At 35.8% G+C, this 21,545-nt stretch overlaps 1 protein-coding gene across 1 annotated transcript in view; it reads right to left on the minus strand.

Annotated features, from left to right (window-relative positions):
- CALN1 (calneuron 1) overlaps nt 1-21,545 on the minus strand; it is a 368,040-nt gene that overhangs the window by 15,449 nt on the left and 331,046 nt on the right. Inside the window, exon 5 of the mRNA XM_075198074.1 lies at nt 10,173-10,329. Coding sequence (XP_075054175.1) covers nt 10,173-10,329 — 157 coding nt within the window. The remainder of the gene's footprint in view (nt 1-10,172; nt 10,330-21,545) is intronic.

A 21,545-nucleotide genomic window follows, 5' to 3' on the forward strand; every position in this document is an offset into this window, starting at 1 on the left:
TTCTGTTTACCACAACCATGACCCCACCACCCTTAAGTTTACGGGTATCAAAAAAGTTTCCAGATATTGGAGGGGAGGAGATTAAAAGTTTATCTAGGGAAGAGGCGAGGTGGATCTACAACTTACAAACTCTCCACCCCAAAGGTCTTAACTTAGATTTCGATCTGTGGACCTTCCTTGAGAATGAATAACTACTTTCTTGACATTTCCAGTACTATCAACGTAGCAGGGGCGTCGAGTACACCATGCTGTTAGCATCAGAGACATTTATCTTGATTAACAGTATGGAAAGGAGAATTCAGAAGCACCCACCAATACAACAACAGTTGTACATCAAGTCCAAACATATAGCATTACAATCTATATAAACTATGTCTTTCTTAGGTCTGTTTCCATTGTACTTATGTGGTATAATGAAAAGAGGAATTACACACATACTTTGCTGTATACAACATCAAGGAAAAGGTCCAATTAACACTGCTTGTTTTACCTAAGTCTCCCCTGTATACTACTGCTAATTTATGCAAATAGTTGATGTTTTATATTTCTATCTGCATTTACATTGCTGCAGTTTTTCAACACTAACAATGCATCTATATAGGAAAGTTCATCTTAAGCCACACCCCCTCTTGTGATTGGCTACAGAATCAAGCTTCTTGTTAGAAAAGCTGATATAGGAGGAACATCAGTTTCATTCACAACTTACCCTGATGAAGTCTGCAGGCTGCAGGGGAAACGCGTTGATTAACATACAACTAATAAACTTTATTGCCATTTATAACCAGCCACTTGGATCATGGCAGCTGAACGGGGAGATTTCACATCACTATCCCCCGCTTGCCAGATTCCAAGCCTGCCACGTCAGCCAAATAGGAGAACAGAGGAGACTGCTACATACTCTATGCACATGTGCGCACCGCTGGAGACAACACTCTCACTTCACTCCATTCACGACTGAAATTCATGCCACCACCCGTCCACCATGGGAGGTAAGAATGAAGACTGGAATCAAGGCTCTCATAGGCACCGCTTCACAAGAGTAAGTCCTGTACTACTTTCTCCTGGCATATCGTTACCTTTGATTTTGCATATTTCATTCCATGAACTTTATTTTACGAACTGCAACTGCAGACTCTCTCCATATATATCAGCAGTGGGCTTACAATACAGCTCCTGCACCGAACTGGATATACTTGCTCAGTATTGTTTTCTGCTTCCATAATTGCATATCTGCCCCCATTGAACCCCTCTTATTTACACTTTATGCCTCACATTGCCAGCCTAGGCTGTTTGTGATACCTTGTGTACCAATTGACGCATTATAGTGTATTGTTTTATTCTGGCAGAATCGCATTTGTTTGTGTCTGTATTTGATAAATAAAGAAGGCACTTCTATTGCCACACTTACACACCTCTTCACTTTTTCACATACAATTAGAGGCACCCCCCTTTTAAGCGCTGAGGATTCTCCTTCTATCGTCTACCCGGATGTTTTTACTTGCCACCCGGCTCTTGGAGCCAAACAGAGTCCTGTTATAATAGAATAGTTTGTTTCTCCTATAAGAACATGCACTATGTGAGCTCTACATCCAGCAGTGTGTGTTAGACCACTGACCACCAGTCTGACCTGTGCTGGCAGGTGTGGGCAATAATCCCCAGCATTTTTCAATAATATTGGAAACAGTAGAGGACTGGAAAATTTTAGCCTGGGGAAAAAGACTCAACTCAGCAGCCTATTTTAAAGGAAAAAAAATGCAGGTGACTCAGTGACCCAGCCCAAAGTAGCCCACTATGGGACCGGCCCAAGGGGCAACTGCCCCATTGCCACCCAGCCCAGCCAGCCCCTGATTACAAAGTATTATATCCGGCTACGTCTTAATGCCACCCAGCTGTAAGAATTTTCTGGGGAGAACATTACATGTGGTCTTATAACAAGAAATTAATATTAAATTATCGAAAAGAATTTGTTTTCCTGATGCTTCTCTGCAGTAGGAGAGATATTAAAATTTCAGTGTTGTACTTAAGAACACTTGTCTAAAAATGTATGCCATAAATACATAAAAATGTAAATAAAGTGGATTTTTAATAATTTTATGTTCAGTAACTGCAACAGTACAAATAATGTTCTGAGAACAAACTAATCAATTAAAAGGACAATCTAACAATAAAAATGAAATTGAGTCAGGGGCAACCATATTTGTTGAGACAACATTCATGTAATACATGAACGGCCATATTTAATGTACAAAAGTATATGATTGATGAGGAACAGCCAGACATTCAATGAATCAAATACATCTGCATTCAGACAGAAAAATACATTAAAATAGTGTAAACCACCGATTTAGAGAATTTAGTTACAATTGTGTGATGATCCATAACCCCATTTAGTAAGAGAATTCTACTGTTGTTTTTATAGTATTAATTACTTCAAGGGATGGACATGATGTAATGGACTATTCAGAAAGAAAGTAAGCAATAAAACTAGGACGTTTCTAGACTGAATTTGTAAATATTTAAACAATTGCTAGTTCAAAAACAAAACAAAACATAATAAAATACTTGCAGCCATCTCCCTTTACAGACCAGTACTTCTGATCTTCAGAGAAATCATGTAGGTAAAAGTAGGGTATAAACAGTGAAAGTATTCTGTACTGCTTCCATTTTTATGTGACCAGAATTCATAAAATCAATAAAAGCATCTTAACCATGCGAGTCTGGTTTTATTAACACAGGAGATTCAATAGTAGAATGTAGAAAAATATGTTCAATGAGTCGATACACATAAATGTGATCACAACAAGTATATATATACTGCCCAACCTTTTCACTTCATTAGACTGACGAAAACTCTTTAATTATGTGCGCAATATATGTTTCGTACCTGTTATACAATAGTAAATTAATGCATTAAACTAATGAGACAATAAAACTAGATTGTGAAACATTTTATTTTATATATACTATATAGTGCATACTATACATATTTAACTTCATACTTTATTATTGTGTATATGTATTACAGCTTTGTCTTTTTTATATGTGGTGTTTATTTATTTTTTTAGTAAAAAAAAAAAAGGTTATTGATTGATTACACATTGACCTGGCAGACATTGCCCCCCAACTAATTGTTTTTCACTAGTTCACAAATAAGGAGTGTATTTAAGGAGCAATAATGATTCCTTATAATGTAAAATGTAAAGAAATTTGAGATACGCGAATACTGGCCAGGCAGGTGAGGGCACACTGAACGGTTGGAAAGGCTTCTTTCGGTCAATTTCAACCATGCAAGGTAATTAGTTCTCTAGAGGATGTGTGGCTAGTTAATGTATGTCATTATAGAAATAATAGAAATGGCTGTAAACAGTACAATTCTACAGGAGGACAGACATAACTAATGATATATCATGGCTAACAAAGAGACATCTGCAAAACTTTCAAGAAGATTGTATAAACATAAACATTCTCTATATAGTTGGTGATGCAGTAAACTGGGACTCGTACTCCTGCTTACCACAGGCCACAATTTACCAGCACTTTTTTTATAATGATATCTTCTTAGTATCATAAATTTGCAGTTTTTGTATCTCCATTTTTATTTTGTGTTGTAATAACCACACTCCATATAGCTGTTCAATTATGTAAGCATACACACATGAACAATTGTTTTTTTGATCATGCTAGAGTAACAAACTATAACTTGATGCATGTTTATACATTTAGGGAAACAAGAGAAAAAAACATTAAAACAATTTAATCACATCCTCTCAAAATAAACTGCAGACATTCGACAAAATAGTTGTATAAACCTGGAAAATACTGTGGGCAATAATAGTTTTGTTGCCATTTGATTTTATACTTTTTTCAAGTAAGAGGCTATATAATTGAGATTTTGAGAACTAAGTATTTTCTGTGTGTGTGTGTGTGTGTGTGTGTGTGTGTGTGTGTGTGTATGTGTGTGTGTGTGTGTGTGTGTGACAGATGTCACGAACATGAGCCATAACATCATGTTAAACTCATCACAATGAATTTTGTTGCAGATGGACAATGAATTGCTGAGGCTGGAGCACAAATATGGTTCCAGAAGGACACTATTTAGTTTGGAGTAGTCAATTCTGCACTGACTGGCTTTGATAACTGAAGGGAATACATTCAACAACAGAGCAGCTGGACAGATAAGTCTGTGCTACTCTTATGTCTTGGGTACATTTTATCCCCTCACATACGGTGTGATTCAAAAAGGGCATGATTCCAGGTTTGACAAGTTTTCATTTCAGTTGAAAGGTTTTCTAGACATCAGTTTCAATTTCCATGCTTATGCATTTAATCATATTCTAGTTTTCTCTTACATGACAATGCATTTATGAAGAAGACATTTTAAATTGAAGACTAATAGAATACTATCTAATTATAATGACTAAATATATAGCTAGAATAGGGAGCAACCTTTTAGACCCTAGTCAAATATACCTGGGCTTCTAAACCATTTTCTTCCCAAAAACTGACTCACATCAATAAACGTTTATCAAATATTCTATAATTTTGTATAAATAATTAGCGAGTACGTTCTTGCTATTTCATTTATATATTTTACTAATAAATGGTTATTATACATTATAGTGAGAATTGTTATTATTTGCAGTCTAGATAACTTTCTCTAACTTTACAGAACTATAATAAATATATGCTTTATTATTTTGGTTAATTAGAAAAAGAAATAGGTTATTTTTTTATTACTACAATTTATTATGTTGTGCTTAGCTACTAAAGATATAGGTGAAGCTTTCCTAAAATATTAAGCCAAGTGCTGCTTTTGCTATACAGTATTAATCAAATGCCTTGTTGCTCTCGAATACACACTGTTTCTGCTATCGCTTAATGCTCCTCCATACAGCCCTGTGATAAGCAGAGAAGAGCAATGTATGTGTGTGCTGTATTTAACCTCAACAGTATTAAGCAATGAGCAGGAGAAATGATGACAAACAGATGGCTGCTATGAAAACCCAGTGAAGATGAGCCTATTTCTAAACTGCTATGTTATCACTGCTGCCCAATGTGTTTGGTAGTGGCACAATAAAATGGTCCCCAGTCTTGTGCCAGTGACTTACTTGGATCCACCTGGTGAGGCGTTGCACTGGTGATTAAAATCAATTACATTGTAAGGGAGCTCTTCCTGGCTCCAACTGTTACATTGTATGACTGAACCAAATAAAAACAATGAACAAATAATAACTGAATTAGTTTCTTTATTGATACATCATAGTTGGATGGACTATGCAAAACACGAAAGTTAACATTTTTTAATTTTATTGGTGAGTAGGTTGACTAGTGTTTTCCTATTGAATTACTTACAAAGAGCAAAGGATCAAAGCTACATTCGAGATAAACTGTGGATTACATCTGATGAAGATTTACAAGGGATTTGATTTACTATGTATAAAACAAGGATCAGTAACTACTTTGGAGTCTAATAAAGTGACTTTTTTTTACTTTTTTATGCATAGATTTTTAGTTAAATCTAGGTTGAAGCTACCTGTGGCTCTCCTGCTGGGAAGACTTAACATGAGTTTAGGGAGTTTATTTATTTTAAAAAAAACTAACAATAAAACAGATACAAACTTTGACTAGTACTTGATTGATTTAAGTTAGATGTGGCTCTCTAGTGTTATGGGAATACAAATCCCAACAGGTGGCTTGATCTTACCCACCTCACAATGGAGTGGTTTAGGGAAAGAATCCCGCAAGTTGCATTCAGTGCCACCTCCATGATTTATAAAACCACCCTAATCACAAACAAAAAGATGAGTAAGGGCACCCAGCACTGGGGGTTGTTGATAGGTCCTGTATCCCCTGCCTTCAAAGGGATTGGTAAGGCCAAGTACATAGGAGCAGAGCCGTAACTTAGAATTCTAGCGCCTGGGGCGAGAAAGACAAATGCCGCCCCCTAGCCTTCAATTTTAACCAAACTAACCTAAAATATTCCTAAATTACGCCCCACTACAGAGTTGCGCACAGGGCAGTCGCTCCTGTCGCTCAGCCCTAGTTACGGCCCTGCATACGAGTACTCATCACCTAGGTAAAAGATCACATTAGGTAGGTGTGGGGAAACGAGGTATTAATATCATCTCAACCAGTCTGCACCTCGTATCTCACAAGTGAACTATAAAAACATAAACTTTTTCTAGCCCTCTGATTCCCCATATTTATCAGTTATATTTAAACTTGTATATATCCTATTTATAAGCAGTTAAAATGTCTGCCAGCATGTTTTTTTTTTTTATCTCGCAGACTAGTCCTTTGTTTCAGCCTAGGCTAAAGGATTATTGTCCACCAGTCCTGTATATGTGTACATCACTCCAGGAGGTCTTATGTGTTAAGATAGGAAAAGGTCCACAGATAGAGCTCTATGTTTAATTATATAGGACTGCATTGTGTATTTAAATGTAATGTGTCTGGATTGTGACTAATCCTGTTTAAAGAAACTCTGCTGTATAGCCACAGAAAAATACCTTTCCTTAATTATATCAAGAGTGACTCATCTGCTATCCCTTTGTCTGTATGTTTACCTGTGAAAAGGAAAACACAGAAAAGGACCGATCAGGCAGGTCCTGAAACTACTGAGAACGTCCTGAAACTCCTGAGAAGGTCATTTATGGCTTTAAAAGAGAGTTCCAGAGAACAGCAAATTGGCATTCACTATCCAGTGATAGCTGAAGTCAGGCTGGCATTGAGATCCAGACAGGATGCCCTGACAGGGAAGGGACAGTCAGTCCCTGGAGTATTGCCTTTGCCCTGATCTACCTCTCCAGGTCTTGGGGAGCTGTGTGCCTGCCAAAAGTGGAGTGACAGCGACTGAGGACCACTGCCTTGCTGGTAGTCTCAAAGGAGAGAGGGGCAGAAGCTTGGATGGATAGACAGCAGTCCTTGAGAGTGGCCAGGATACTGGTGAAGTGTTTTCATTATACCCTGTATGTTGTCTGTGCCAGACTGTAGTGTTATTTGTTGCAGGTTATTATTTAAATATGTTTATTGCTGTTTGGTGCTACCATTTTGTCAAATAAATGTATTTATTTTATTTTGGATATTTGCCTGGGTGATTTTGAACCTTGGATAGGTATCGGGTCGGCCAGCTGTGCGACACAAAGGGTTACATTAAACCTGGTATCTTCACAGTAGGGCTCACAAGGCATTAGGAAGTAAGTTTGTTTTTCCTCAAACACCATGGGGTAAATGTATCAATATGCGGGTTCTTCAACACCCGCGTGTTCAGCCTCTTCCGCGATTAAATTTCAAGCGGTGCTGCATTGTAAAGGGTTAACTTCCCTTTACAATGCAGCGCCGCTTGAAATTTAATCGCGGAAGAGGCTGAACACGCGGGTGTTGAAGAACCTGCATATTGATACATTTACCCCCATGTGTTATAGCATTTGGCCAGATGGGGTGTATTTAAAGTAACCCAGGGGCCATAATGTATCAGGTGCAGCCTGGAACACCCCTCCATATTATTTGGCATTAGCAGAGCACCAAATCTCTACTATTTTCGTAAATAAAGGTTAGAATTGTTCACATAGACCAGTGTTTCTCAACTCCAGTCCTCAGGACCCCTAACAGTGCAGGCTTTCCAGGTGACAAGGGAAATAATTATACCAACTGTGGATCTGCTAGAATGTGTCAGTCAGTAATGATTACATCTGTGCTTAAGCAAGGAGATATGGAAAACATGCACTGTTAGGGGTCCTGAGGACTGGAGTTGAGAAACAATGACATAAACGTTTAGTAAGATGGAAAAATAGGTTCTCGCTAACATACAGTAAGAGTACAAGAACACCATTTTGGCTATACAGGGGATAATGTATTATGTATACAGTACTTTATAAGGTTATTAGAGTCATGCAGATGTTCCCTGATAATATAAAGGTACAAGGAGCTAGGCCTAGTGTCTATATACAGGACATGGAACAGGTGACTTCTAATATGATTATTATCTACAGTTCTTATGATGCATTATAAAACTACCATATATTTTTGGTGTTTGAATCAGTGGTTGAAGCGGAAATTTAGAAGTGGCAGTAAGGAAATTTGGAAGTGGCAGTATGAAAAATGTAATGGGAATGTAACTGAATGGAATTTTATAGTTTTACAACGAAGGCAGTAGAAGAAGTGGCTGTATGGCATCCCACCATATAAAACCCTACATCGACAAATAGATAATATTAGTGAATAATAAATATTCTAAATAAGTGTGGCAAATGAGAACAAATAGTATAAGGGGGGGAAAAATAAATAAGTGTGTAAAATATAATAACAATTAAACAATTACGCAGTTATTTTGCAAAGTAATACTAAATAAGCAGATAAACAAAAGTAGGCTTACATTTCTAAAGAAATAAATTATAAGATTCAATCTTAGCTTCGAAAATGGGTAAAAAAAACACCTTTTAAATAGGCCTATAATATTTGTTATTGAGGAATGTTTTCAAATACAGCTGCACTCAAATATTTATACAGTACTTATATATGTTTTATGTAATGGTTCAGTTTCCGTATTAAAGGAGTAAAATAATGTCAATACCCATTTTTGTTTTCGTTCAGTAGAACCAATTTTGGGGCTTTTTTAATAACCGATGTGGCTGGATCACTTATAAATAGCTTATTGAATAAATTTATTTAAATTAATAGCGCAGTGCGCAAATTTAGATCATTGCAAATGTACCTATTTTTGTATTGGAATGTATTTTGTATGGGAATGTATTTGATTTCTGAGATAGTATATCATGATTTGGTTTTGTAACTTTAATACAGGAAATCCCAATTAGGCTAATTAGACCTTGTTTATCTGAGAGTGACCAACAGGTCTTTTTAGCCTAAAAGTTAAAGAGATAGGAAACCTCTCAACAATATAGACACCAAGTTTTAGGAAAATTTAGAAAGATTAATGTGAATTATTTTGTGACCTACAGATTAGACCAATTTAATGTGTTATCCGGCTGTTCTAAGGTTGGGACCCATCATTCAGTACCAATGCTCTGCCTCAACCCTGCAGCTCTGGCCAGTGTGATAGGCCAGGGGGAACATCCACAACAACTCTGATCTAAAGGAAGAGGTCAGGTGTATTAGTCCAGGTGCCTAGCAAAGGGGTACTCTAGTGGCGAGAATTACCCAGAAAGAAGCGGTTCTAGGTGCCAGCGTAGGAGCCTAGTGGTGGCAGGAGCAGCCCCTCCTACTGCGTTTAGAGGGGTGCAATTGGAATAAAGAAAGGGAATGGTGGAAAGGCAAGCCCAGCCAGTCCCCAGCACATGGTTAGGGTGGCACAGGAGGTCCATTCTGTCACAACTGAGTTTTACGACAATGGCTTTGCTGTGGTGACTGTTTATTATCTATGCCCTGTACTATGTGAAACATACTAAAGCGCCAAGCCTTGCCAATTACACAAACTGTATGCTTGCAAAAATTGAACCACAGGGAATATGTTGCAAAAGAGATTATGACAAACTGTGATACAATGACATTTGTAATGTTGTAAGTCCAGGACATCCAATAAATTTAGATAATTATCTGTGGAATGAGTTGTATTGAGCACCATGTAATTGAATTCTCTTGTTAGTGTACAGTATAGTGATTTGAACTGGCATAATTTGGAAACATTTTTTTGTTTTCTAGTTTGAATCTCTGACACTTAAAACTTTTTTTTTAATTAAGGAATATTTACCTGGACTTAAAATTCTGTCACTCCATATTGTCCTTCACATAACCGTAATCATTCACAAAAGTGAATTAATCAATATCACTCAAATGTGGATAGGAATTTTTTAAGATAATTAAAAGGTGTAGAAAACAACAAAAATAGTTAGAAAAATCAGTAAACTACACAGCCTATTGTTTGTTTTCATTATGTAAATTACAATATATTGCAGGTTACAATTGTGTTTCTATTTAGTTTTGGGTGGTATCCCCAATAAAAATACTAAATTCATTTACGATCTGTTGATGGCATTGCTCAAAAATGCATAACTATCCTAAATGTTATTCATATGGAAGAGTATAAACTCCAAGACTTTATTTTCCAATGCATATACTGGCATAACATTTACCTAAAGAATTGGCAAAAAGTATTTGTTTATCTCATAAATTTTAGGATATAAAAGCTAAAAATAAGAAAAACAGATTCTTACCTCCTTCAAACTCTGTTTGACAGTTTCCAGAATTTTCATTTAAACTTTCTTCTTCGTTAATAATTATGTTTTCAATGTCCTTCATTGTTAAATGATCCCGAAATGCGTGATATAGAATGTGCTTTAGTTCTTCCAGTGTTATCCTTTGCATGTCAAACTGCAGAGGGAAAGGTAAACATTAGATATTGCAAATACACAGTATTGTGGTATAGTAAGTCCTTATGATAGTTTGCATATTTCATCATCATCTTAACCATTTATTTATATAGCGCCACTAATTCCGCAGCGCTGTACAGAGAATTCATTTAAATCAGTCCCTGCCCCATTGGAGCTTACAATCTAAATTTCCTAACGCACACATTCAGACAGAGAGAGAGAGAGAGACTAGGGTCAATTTGATAGCAGCCAATTAACCTACTAGTATGTTTTTGAAATGTGTGGGAGGAAACCAGAGCACCTGGAGGAAACCCACCCAAACAAGGGGAGAACATACAAACTCCACACAAATAAAGCCATGGTCGGGAATAGAACTCATGACCCCAGTGCTGTGAGGCAGAAGTGCTAACAGTTTTACAGTTTTTTCCACATTCCACAAAGAATAACCATTAAAGTTAGAGTGAGGTAAGCAAAATGAAATCCCTCCACTTTAACTGAATTACAGCAATAGCCTTCTCTAGCATCTTTAACCATTGATATTGAAATGCTGTACCTGACTTGCATTTTATTAACAAAGTGCAAATCATGCATCCACGTGTAGAAATAATACCCATACTATTCTATGATCAATACTTATTGGTGTTCAACTGTGTGCATTTAGACACAGAAAAGACAAAGGTTCTAATAGTGGAGGCAAATTTTTTCTATATATTACTAGTATAAAAATGCAAAGATATTCAATTTTCATATAATAAAAATATATATTTATTTCTCCAATTGAAAATAAACCAATATAGTGAAACAGATCTACATTAGCCCGAGCGAAATATTAAAATTGGTGAAAAGAAATAGAATTACTATGTGGTAAAGATTAAAAACTAGGAGGAGAAAAAGGAATTTCCCCACAGTTCTTGTATTGTCCTTCTATATCCGTTCGTTATTTATTTATTATTTTCACTGTAATCATGATGATTACTAATATTTATACTGCTCCAATATTCAGCTTGGCCATCATAGGTCCTTTAGATAGGGATCTGAGTATATCTGAGTATATAGCGTGTTTAGTATGTCGTACAATTATTGCAATATAAAGTCATTTCAATAGTTCAAACATTCTTTTGAGTCATATAGAGATTTTTTTGGTCAATAGACTCTTATATAAATTTATATTATAGAGAAAATGTGTTGTATTTTCCAGATGTTCTATTACATCTCTGATTGCTATTGTGCTTTACTTTATTGTGTAACAGAAATATTACATACTAAATTTCAGCCTTCATATACTTTGAGCCTCTATCACTGATAATGACCACTAGGCTTGTATTTATGGATGGACAATTTTTGTTGACAAAATAGATATATAGTTTTCTTTAGAAATTCTCTAAATTGCTCTTTATGGTTGATGTCAGAAGTACAATGATATTTTGTTGTCATTTACATAACTAATCTCTTTTGTTGTCACCAGTTGAGTGTGCTAATATGTTTTATGCCTAGAGATTATATTTCATTAACCATTTAATTTCAAACAAGTCTTGTTAGTAATCTTGTTAGCATCCTTTCATATTGATCTAATGTCTAAGTGCTGCTGTTTTGATTATTCTCCCTCTCTGATAATTTTTCTATAAATTTGTAGCAATTCTCTCTTCACTCTAAGCTGTGATCAATTAAATCAGTTTGTATCACTTATCATAGCTTAGACAGCTGAATCCACCAGTCCTGGGAATCACACATTACTATCACGAGTGTTTCCTCCTATTGACATGGTGTCTCTCAGCCTTTTTCACTACAACTTATATTGAGTATCAGTGACATTGCGGTTCTATGATTTACATATATAATTTCTACAAACACACTGTGGAGTATTAGCATATTAAGAGAAACATCAAGTGCAAATGTATCGGCTAGTCTTTCTCATAGGGAGAATTTGTCTGTTATCATTGGCTGGTATTTAAAATCATGGTCTCGAAGTTTTGATTGACTGATTATTCAGCCAATCATCTTCCTTAGGTCATCTACGAATGAAATTCTTTCTTTGATAGATTTCTTTATATAGAGTTTATCTCATTGGTCCAATATATTCCTATATTTTTCATGCTCAGTAGCAGGCTGGGCATCTGCCAGTCCCATAGTGGACTACCTTGGGCTGGGTTACTGAGCCACCTGCAATTTTTTCCTTTAAAATGATCCTAATCGGCTGCTGAGTCAAGTCTTACCCCCCGGGCTAAAATTTGCCAGACCTCCGCTGTTCATGCTTATTCTCTGATATGTTATTATATCAGTCAACGATCGTCCGATCAAGGAGTTTCATGTGGTAGGGATAGGATGATATTCATGTGTCGGTGATAGGATAATATTTAAAAGATATTAGGAAGAAGACGTTAAGTGTTGACATTTTTGAGGAGAATGAATAATAAATGAGGAAGATCTATTTTCAAACATGGGATGAGCGAGTAAATGAATCAGTATTAAATAATATTAAATAAGGAATACAATACAAAATGGAATCAGAGAAATATAGTTATCGTTGTCATCTCTCTCTCTCTCTCTCTCTCTCTCTCTCTATATATATATATATATATATATATATATATATATATATATATTAATTATATGATGCTTTTGTGATTAGCAATTTAATAATATTATTTCTGTTAAATCAAATATCTAAATGTCCATATGAGGGATTGATATCCAAATTATGTGTAGTATAATACATGCATATAAAATATATAGTGAATACTAGCATAACAGTGACAAAAAAATGTGTAATAGTGTTTATATGAGGTGATGTGGCACCATAAATTGTTATAAATATTACTATATTTTATTAAAGCGTAGTGCAAATTCATATCATCATGTGTTTATTAATAACTAATTGATTTATAGTAAAGTCCATATATAATTGATAGTGAAAGTTATCATAGTATCAATAAAAAAAATGGATATGAAAAATAGGTGGAAAAATGAAATAAAACGTGAGCAATAGTGTAAGTAATTCAGAGTGTGTTCATTTGTATTGTAGTGCATGTTTTGGACGCTGTTTGATCCATTTCAGTGAGTTCAAAGAATGTCAGCAATAAAAATACTACATTCACTTCCGATCTGTTGATGTCATTGGAAAAAAAGACATGACTATCCTAAATATTATTCAAAGGGAAAAAGATAAATGATTAGGCTTTATTTTCCAATGTATATGACTATATGAGTATAACATTAAATCAGTCCACTGGAATTAAATTACAGCCATTTAGCATCTTTAACCACTGGTATTTAAAAGCTGCGCCTGACTTGCAGTTTTTAAACAGTGCAAAGTATGCCACCACATATAGAAATAATACCAATTCTATTGTATGTATCAGTACTTATTTGCATTCATGCTTGCATCTGTGTGCATTTCAATGAGTTCAAAGTATGCCACCAAACTTGAAAAAGTTAATTCATCTCAATGGGAGTGCATTGTATACATACTAAGTAGGGATTAACAAGTGCATTTACATCAACATAGAGCTATTTTGGCCATTGATGTCAATGGGCCATTTAATTTAAGAAGGATAGTGTGCTTGTGCTCACCATGTTAATCATAGGTACCAGACCAGACTTGCCTGAAGCTGGTTTCCAGTCTAGCAGTGGGGCCCTGTGCTCTTTGTTCCCCTGTTTTAGTTGGAACCAGTCTAGGTGGTCTAGCCTGTAGCTGATTTTCATTATAGCATGGGGACCCCATATTTGTTTTGTTCATATTTTAGAGGGAACCAGCTCAAAACTGTCTAGCACTGGACATAATTGAGAAATGTTAGGGGGGGGAACACAATGCTAGATTTTTCAATTGTTTAAGTACAGAGCTTTTCTGTTCATTTTAATGGCTAATTCATTTCCATGGGGTTTCTACATGTAGTGCACTTATTGAAAACCCCATTGGAATGAACTGGAAGATCTCCATACTGTTTGCATTCTAGGGGGTAAATGTATCAAGGTGAGAGTTTCCAGCGAGTTTGAAAAGTGGAAGTATTGTCTTTAGCAACCAATCAGATTCTAGCTGTCATTTTGTAGGATGTACTAAATAAATAACTAGAATCTGATTGGTTGCTATAGGCAACACTTGAACTTTTCAAACTCGCCGTAAACTCTCAGCTTGATACATTTACCCCCAGATGTATTCATAAATGCATGCGAACATATCAAGCACATATCAACCACATGTGAACTGCATATCAAACACTTATCAGATGCATGTGCAAATGAATAGCAGTTATATGCTTTTCACATGCAGTTTGCACTTGCAATTTTTTGGCACAATGCAACACCAGTGGCCAAACACCAAAAACAGCTACATGCAAGCTCAATATATGGCTGTATGTATTTGGCTGTATATGTCATGAAAAAAGGCTTATCTAAAAAAGGCTTTGGTTTTGTAAGGCAATACTATTTTATAGCAGGTTTGGCTTTAATTCTGCGTTAAAATTACGGTATTAACGGTAATAAAGCACAGGTCGCATTACTATCGGCAGTAACACAACCAAATTAATTCCCCCCTTAAAACAGGGAGAAAGGAACAGAGGGTTTATAGTACACAATCATGTCCCAATGCATATGGGAATGTAAGAAAACCTGCATTTTGCTCTACTGCTACAAGTTATCAGTAGTTATTGTTCATGACAACCTTTCTCCTATGTCTTCAGCAGGGAGGTCACTGACCTGATTCCACAACTAATCTGAACATCTGTTGGACTGGATATTTATACCCAACCTTTGGGATACCATTTTGCTTAGCATTACGTGTCCATGCAACACTACCTAGGTCCAGATCTTGTTTTCGTTATGCTTGCCTAGCTTGAATCCCACTCTTCCATCCATTGTCATCATGATCTGAGTTAGTTTCTATCTGTCTTTACCACGTTTCTCAGTATGCGCTTCACCTTTCCCTTATCTTTTCTGGACTGTGTGACTACACATTGCATTGTTGCTTCCATGGACTGTCTTGTGAAAAAAGCGCTTGGTGCAATTCCTGTTGTTGCATTATGCCTATAACACTAAACATGAAAATATTTTTTATGATAATAAGCTAAAAAGACATTTAATGTTTGGTTCAACTCTAAGTATGATTATATGATTATACCATGCCCTTGTTGAATTTTAAATATATATACAGCATTGTGAATGGTATTTCTATCTCAGCTAATTTTAGATTCTAAAAATTAAGATATTCGTAGATATAATACAGCATGTAAAATAAATGAAGCTACTGACGAATTAGTTTCAATACTATTTTCTCCTATATGACTTTAAATGGGTGATTTTAGGTTACCAAAACAGCAAATCCTTAAAATGATTAATTAGGACACTTCATTTCTTTCTTGACCCACTCTACTTGATGTCAACCAAAACACTAAACAGGACAAAATTACCATAATGTAAGTGTAGATGCATAAAATAATACACTCTCAACAGTGCTACAATCAAATTACTGAATGTCCATCCATCTGTTTTAATGACCTCCTTTTCTAAGGCTAATAGCTTTTCATGCTGATCGAATAAAAATAGCATCAGCAATGAGCTCCATAAATGATTTCTTCTCATGTCACAGATGTTACAAAGGCCTAGGTGTGACTGACAAATTTGTATCTTGCTTTAATACAAAAAACTTCTATGTCTTTGCTCTATATTTTGAAGGGTGGTTAGCAGCAGTCCCCTGGCCTTGAGGATGAAGCTACATTTCAGTATGAAATGAGTTCTATGATACACATGTACTTTTATACCAGGCGTAACAACCATCTCCTCAGCTCTATAAGTCATATTCCTTCAAGGTTATACATTAATTAACCCTGTAGTGACTACAGGTTTTATATCTTCGTGGGCAAACCAAGCAATGCTTTTACAATAACTTTGTAAGACTTTGACAACAAGGTTTTATGTCTTCCTAATATTAGGACCAAAACTGACTCTAAAAAAATTCAGTTATTGATTTATTTGCTTGCTACTGTATGAAACGTTTCTCTTAAAAAGGAGTTAAAGTGTAGGTAAAGGCAAGGAATGCAGTGAAAGAGTGGAAGACAAGGAATGAACAAGGTGAATGGTAATGAAATGGAAATGCCTATTCAAAACTGAAGCTAATAAAATGTAGAAGATAAATAACATTACATAAAATACCAAGATAATCATACTGACAAACAGCAGCAAATAAGATGAAGTAGCAAGACTGTGTGATTGCTTTGAGAAACATTACTTAATCGATAATGGGATTAGCTGTAAACAAAACACAGATCACCCATAGCCTGACACAGATTTTAATAGATGAGCAGACTATGAATGAAGGCATATAAAGGCAAATCTAAATTTGCAAATCAAAACTGAATCTGTATGATGATAGACACTTATAGAAGGCTATCATTCTGGTTAAAGAAACAAGTGTAGCACAATTTATCATTTTGTTATCTGTCACTACCTCTGGGTTAGCATGTTCATCTACTATATAAAAGCCTAGTGGCGTGTGTCTGAAAAAAAAAAAACAAGCTGCAGCGCCACCTGCTGGGCGAAGTTATACACTGACCTACTAAATTCTTAGTGTGTGTGGAAAAAAAACTCAGAAAGGGCTGAAATTTGGTATACTAAGATGTTTTTAATTTGTTAATTTAATTTGTTAATTGTTAAAAGTGTTTATAAAGATTTTAAAAAAATTTAGATATATTTCTTGAAGGAGAAGTGACAGTTGGGAGTGGTTGGTGGTTGCCAGGGGTGACAGAGCGAGAGGAGTGTGATACTCAGGACCGCTGAGAGAGATCCCTGTGTCTGGATAGACATCTGGATAGATGTGGCGATAAAGATGAAGGATGAAGTGATGGAGAAGAATGATGAGGTGGTGACATGTGGACAAAACCATGTTAAAAAAGGGCGCTTACGTCGGGAAGTAACGCTCTTCCCCTGAGGAGGCCTGGGCTAGGCCCAAATGCATGACAAGAACCTTTTTAACACCTTAAGTAGCTTGATTTGACTAGAATGCATGAGTATCATGCACGGGTTAACTTGTAGTTAATAAACGTGTAGCGCTGGCAAGATAATGGATAATCTAACGTAACAACATGCAACGAGATTAATGTATTTCCATTGATAGATGATAACAGTATAAAAAGGGTATACATGTGATCTATAAATGGGGTAGTGGTTTCTAAATGACAGGTAATAAATTAGGTTATAAAATAAATGAAATGTATATAGTAGTTATTGAAACTTTTTAATCACTTTACCTCTCTGCCAATGACTAAACTTGTGCTTGTGATGAAACCATTACAGGTAACAAAATTAGATAAATTTCTAAAGGAGGAGCCAAGAAGTTGTGAATCTCTTTAATGAGCAATGCATAGGGTTAAACCAGCAGAACAATTTGCGCAAGTTGGTGCCTTCTAGAAAACACATTTAACAGTTTTATTTAAAGAATGGTAGATGTGATGGATTTCTGGAAAAAACAGTTACAAAGTCTGTAATTCAAATATGTCCGCTGCCAGAGAAGATTTTAGAGCAAGTCAGACAATCACTTGTAATGGAACATAATCAGATCACTTTGTGAAAAGAAAAGGGCACTGTTACAACTAAGCATTAGATTTTCCACAATTCTTAAAAATAAAGCACAGATAGCGGTGAGCTACCTAACTAGACATGTGAGCCTAACTGGAAATGACCGGGCCTGTAATTCAATATAGCTTACTGCACACAGTCAATTCCCTTTTCATGAGAATACATACAGTTACATTTAAATAGTTGTATGACCAGCTATAGGAGTAGATTGGGTCATTGAGTATATATAGTATTTAATTTAAATAGTGCAAATGAACTGATGTAACAGTGAAACAAACATAACAAGTTTATCCAATGAAATGTAAATCATGTCATGTATCCCTCTCTGAAATTTAATTTAACCCAAATATAAACAGGTAAACTCCATTTAAAAATAAAGAAGTGATTCCTCACAGCATCCCACCAACCACCACTTTATGTCCTACTCTTGAATATAGTTTAACTGTTTTCATCGAGAATAAATTGAAGTGGATTGAATTATGAGTGCTGTGGATTACTTTCTTCTGTGTGATCCATAGCAAAACTGTAATTGGTCCACAGTAAAGTGAAAAGGTTGGATTCAGGCTTGCAGAGCCTAGTACTAAATCCAGCTATAACACCCTATAGGTGAATATAATACATTGCACACGCACATATAATTTAGACCATATTAACAATACATGAAAATATATATTTCATGGATAATCAATTTGTTGAAATGATAAACAAAATCATGAAATTAGTTCAGAGTTCATTACAAATAACTAATATATTGGCAATAAAGCTAAAGAAACAAATCAATCTCAAAAGTACTGTTAAATGTAAGCTTATTTTTAATGTACAATGTACATATTGGAGAGTCTATACCATGGCTATACCAGTGCAAGCTATACATACCCAGACGGTGTGTTAACTCAGATAGATGAGCTATGCACTGTTCCAGGCACAAAACAAAATGCTTAACAGACAAACCAGGCATAGGAATGGCATATGGCCCCTTTATTTCGTCATTCGTAGTACAGGAGATTTTACTTGCCCTCTGGTTGTGGGGGGAAAGATCAAAGATGTGAACAATTCAACATATTTTCCCATCACTTCTTATATTTTAGGTTGGTTTATGAATGCTTGCAAATATTTTTGCATTGCTCCTACCACTTTTTGATGACTTTTCAACCAATCAGAGCCCAGAGAGTTCTCAGAATCCCTCAGTGCTCTTTATCTCAGATGGGGAGGGGGATATGCGGGGGAGGTTCTGATTGTTGTGTCTTTATTCAAGGCTGTTTTTAAATAAATTCATTAATTAATCTATGCCAGATCAAGAAAGGATTGAGAGATATAAGTAAAATTCACTGTGGATTACAAGTTAGGTCGTTGATGTCTTTTAACTTCTTTTTTCAATAAATTTATAAATTTTAATAGATATTTAACATTCTTGGTTGCAGAGGTACCGCAATTAAAGAGCTGGATGCATACCCAGTCTTTATAGGCACACATATCTGTCTCTGTTCTTTTTACAGCTTTTCATACTGTTGTGCAGTTGCCTGTTGGGTTGAAGTATGGGGGCTTAAAATTTTCTGCAATGTGATGTCAACTCGTTATACACCACATATTAGAAATGATTATTGATTTTTGTTGTTGTGATACAGTAGTGATGTATTGTAGTGCAACTTAGTAACAACACATCTAAATTATGCATAACATATCCTAAAAATTTATTTTTATTATTGAAACCTGAATGACAAACAGTATACATAAGTGATATATATCTTTGTTAGAAGTAAGAGTCTCTGGTGGTGACTTGTTTAATGAGAAAATTAACCTCTTTGAAGCACCAAGATCTTTCTCCCAAGAATGTTGAATCATTTTCCAAAAAAACTCAGCACCCTCAATTTACTATCTCTGTGACCCTGTACCCAACTTCAAAGCAGCTAATTATACTATACCCAAAAGAGCAAAAGAGCAAACTAGCACTTATATAACATAGAGCATTAGAGGTGATCAAATGAGGAATATTTACAAATTTCTGACCAATTACTAATGAATAAGCATGTTTCAGTTGGAACATTTATCCTTTTATAGTGGGTGGACATGTGTAGCCCAATTCATATTACATGGTCCATCTGGGTTTTAGTAATGCAATGTAAAAAATGATAGTATTGGTTCAGGACTTAATCACATAATGAAGAAATATGATTACTTACTAATCTGCTAGGGGCAAATAATAAACTGTAGAACAAAATCATACATAACATAATAATAGTTTGATATGAATTAGGGCACATACTTTGTATGATGGTTTCTTAAATACCTGTATCTGTTGTCTTTGGGTCTGATATAGGGTTGGGTTAAAATTTTACCCAGGCCCACAATTTGTAGCCAAGCAAACCATATTGCAGTGCAATGGGGGAAAATCCAAACATTCATGGCAAATACTGCATGTTGTTATATGCTGCACACATACTGGATATATCTATTTTTACACTTTACGTAAGATTTAGACTAAGCCCTAGAATTTTCACACCTCTAAATCTGGTTGTACAATTTACAATTTGCATCCTACAGAACATTGTTTGAGGAGCAAAGCCTGCATATACTAGCCGGATTTGCTACTAACTCTAAATCCAGTCCACATATGTATTGGTTCATAAGCTGAGGTAGGGGCTCATTCAACTCCACTGACTGAATGTGAAATTCTTCATTATATTTACTATAGTATTGTATCAGGAATTTACTAAAGGGTTTTTTCCTATTGAACATGGGAGGAAGATGGAAGCAAATCTAGCAAAAAGTTGGTAGAACTAGGTTTCCTAAAGACTTCAGTGGTCAGTGAATCATACACAACACATAATCTACAAAATGTATAAAAGTGGTGTTATGTTTCTTTCTGGTCTGCCCCCACATGTAGCAAATAGGAAGTGGTGTCACTAACCATACAGTCTTTCATTAACTGAAAACAAGAGTCACCAAGAGCCAAGGTTAAATTGTGCTGCAGCTCACAGTGCTGTTCATCAGGTATTGCTAATGTCAGCAGGTGCCAGGTTCAAAAGTTCACTCAGTGCATAGCACTGTGCCTGAGTAGCAGGTTTTTTTGGCAATTACGTGATATTCTTTATAGTTACTTTGATTTCCAATTTTGGACATGGCTCGTGTTCTGATCATTCTGACCTGCTTGTGACCCTGTTTTTTGGTCAACGAACCTGTGTTGTTTTCCCTGACCTTTGGCTGGTCACTGACTATATTTGTCTCTTGTTGATTTCTGGTCATTCCTGTTTCAGTTACTGTCAAGCAGAGTAAACTTGCCTAGGTCACACAGCAGGCTTCACAAAATTGAAGGGCAAGGATGCTACAACTGACGGGGAAGTTTTGCCCCCCCTGCCAATTAAAATAATGGGGGGGGCAATGGGAATGCTACATTGAGAGCAAGCTCCCCCACAGAGATTGGTGATTGCAGTCATATGACTGCAATCACTAAACAAAGCGTCCCATGTGTAGGACTGTTAGACGGAAGAGCAGGACTTCAAGACAGAACACCATGCCGGCTGCTAGGCAACAGCTGGGACAAAGGATAGTGTGAGCCATTACGAGTAGTGTGGTGGCTCCTAATAATTTTAAAGTTTATTCAATATCAGTATTTTCCATGTTTAAATGTTCCTTTAAAAATCCTAATTTCCG

Source organism: Mixophyes fleayi, chromosome 2 (genome assembly GCF_038048845.1).
Source record: "Mixophyes fleayi isolate aMixFle1 chromosome 2, aMixFle1.hap1, whole genome shotgun sequence".
NCBI classification, from domain to species: domain Eukaryota; kingdom Metazoa; phylum Chordata; class Amphibia; order Anura; family Limnodynastidae; genus Mixophyes; species Mixophyes fleayi.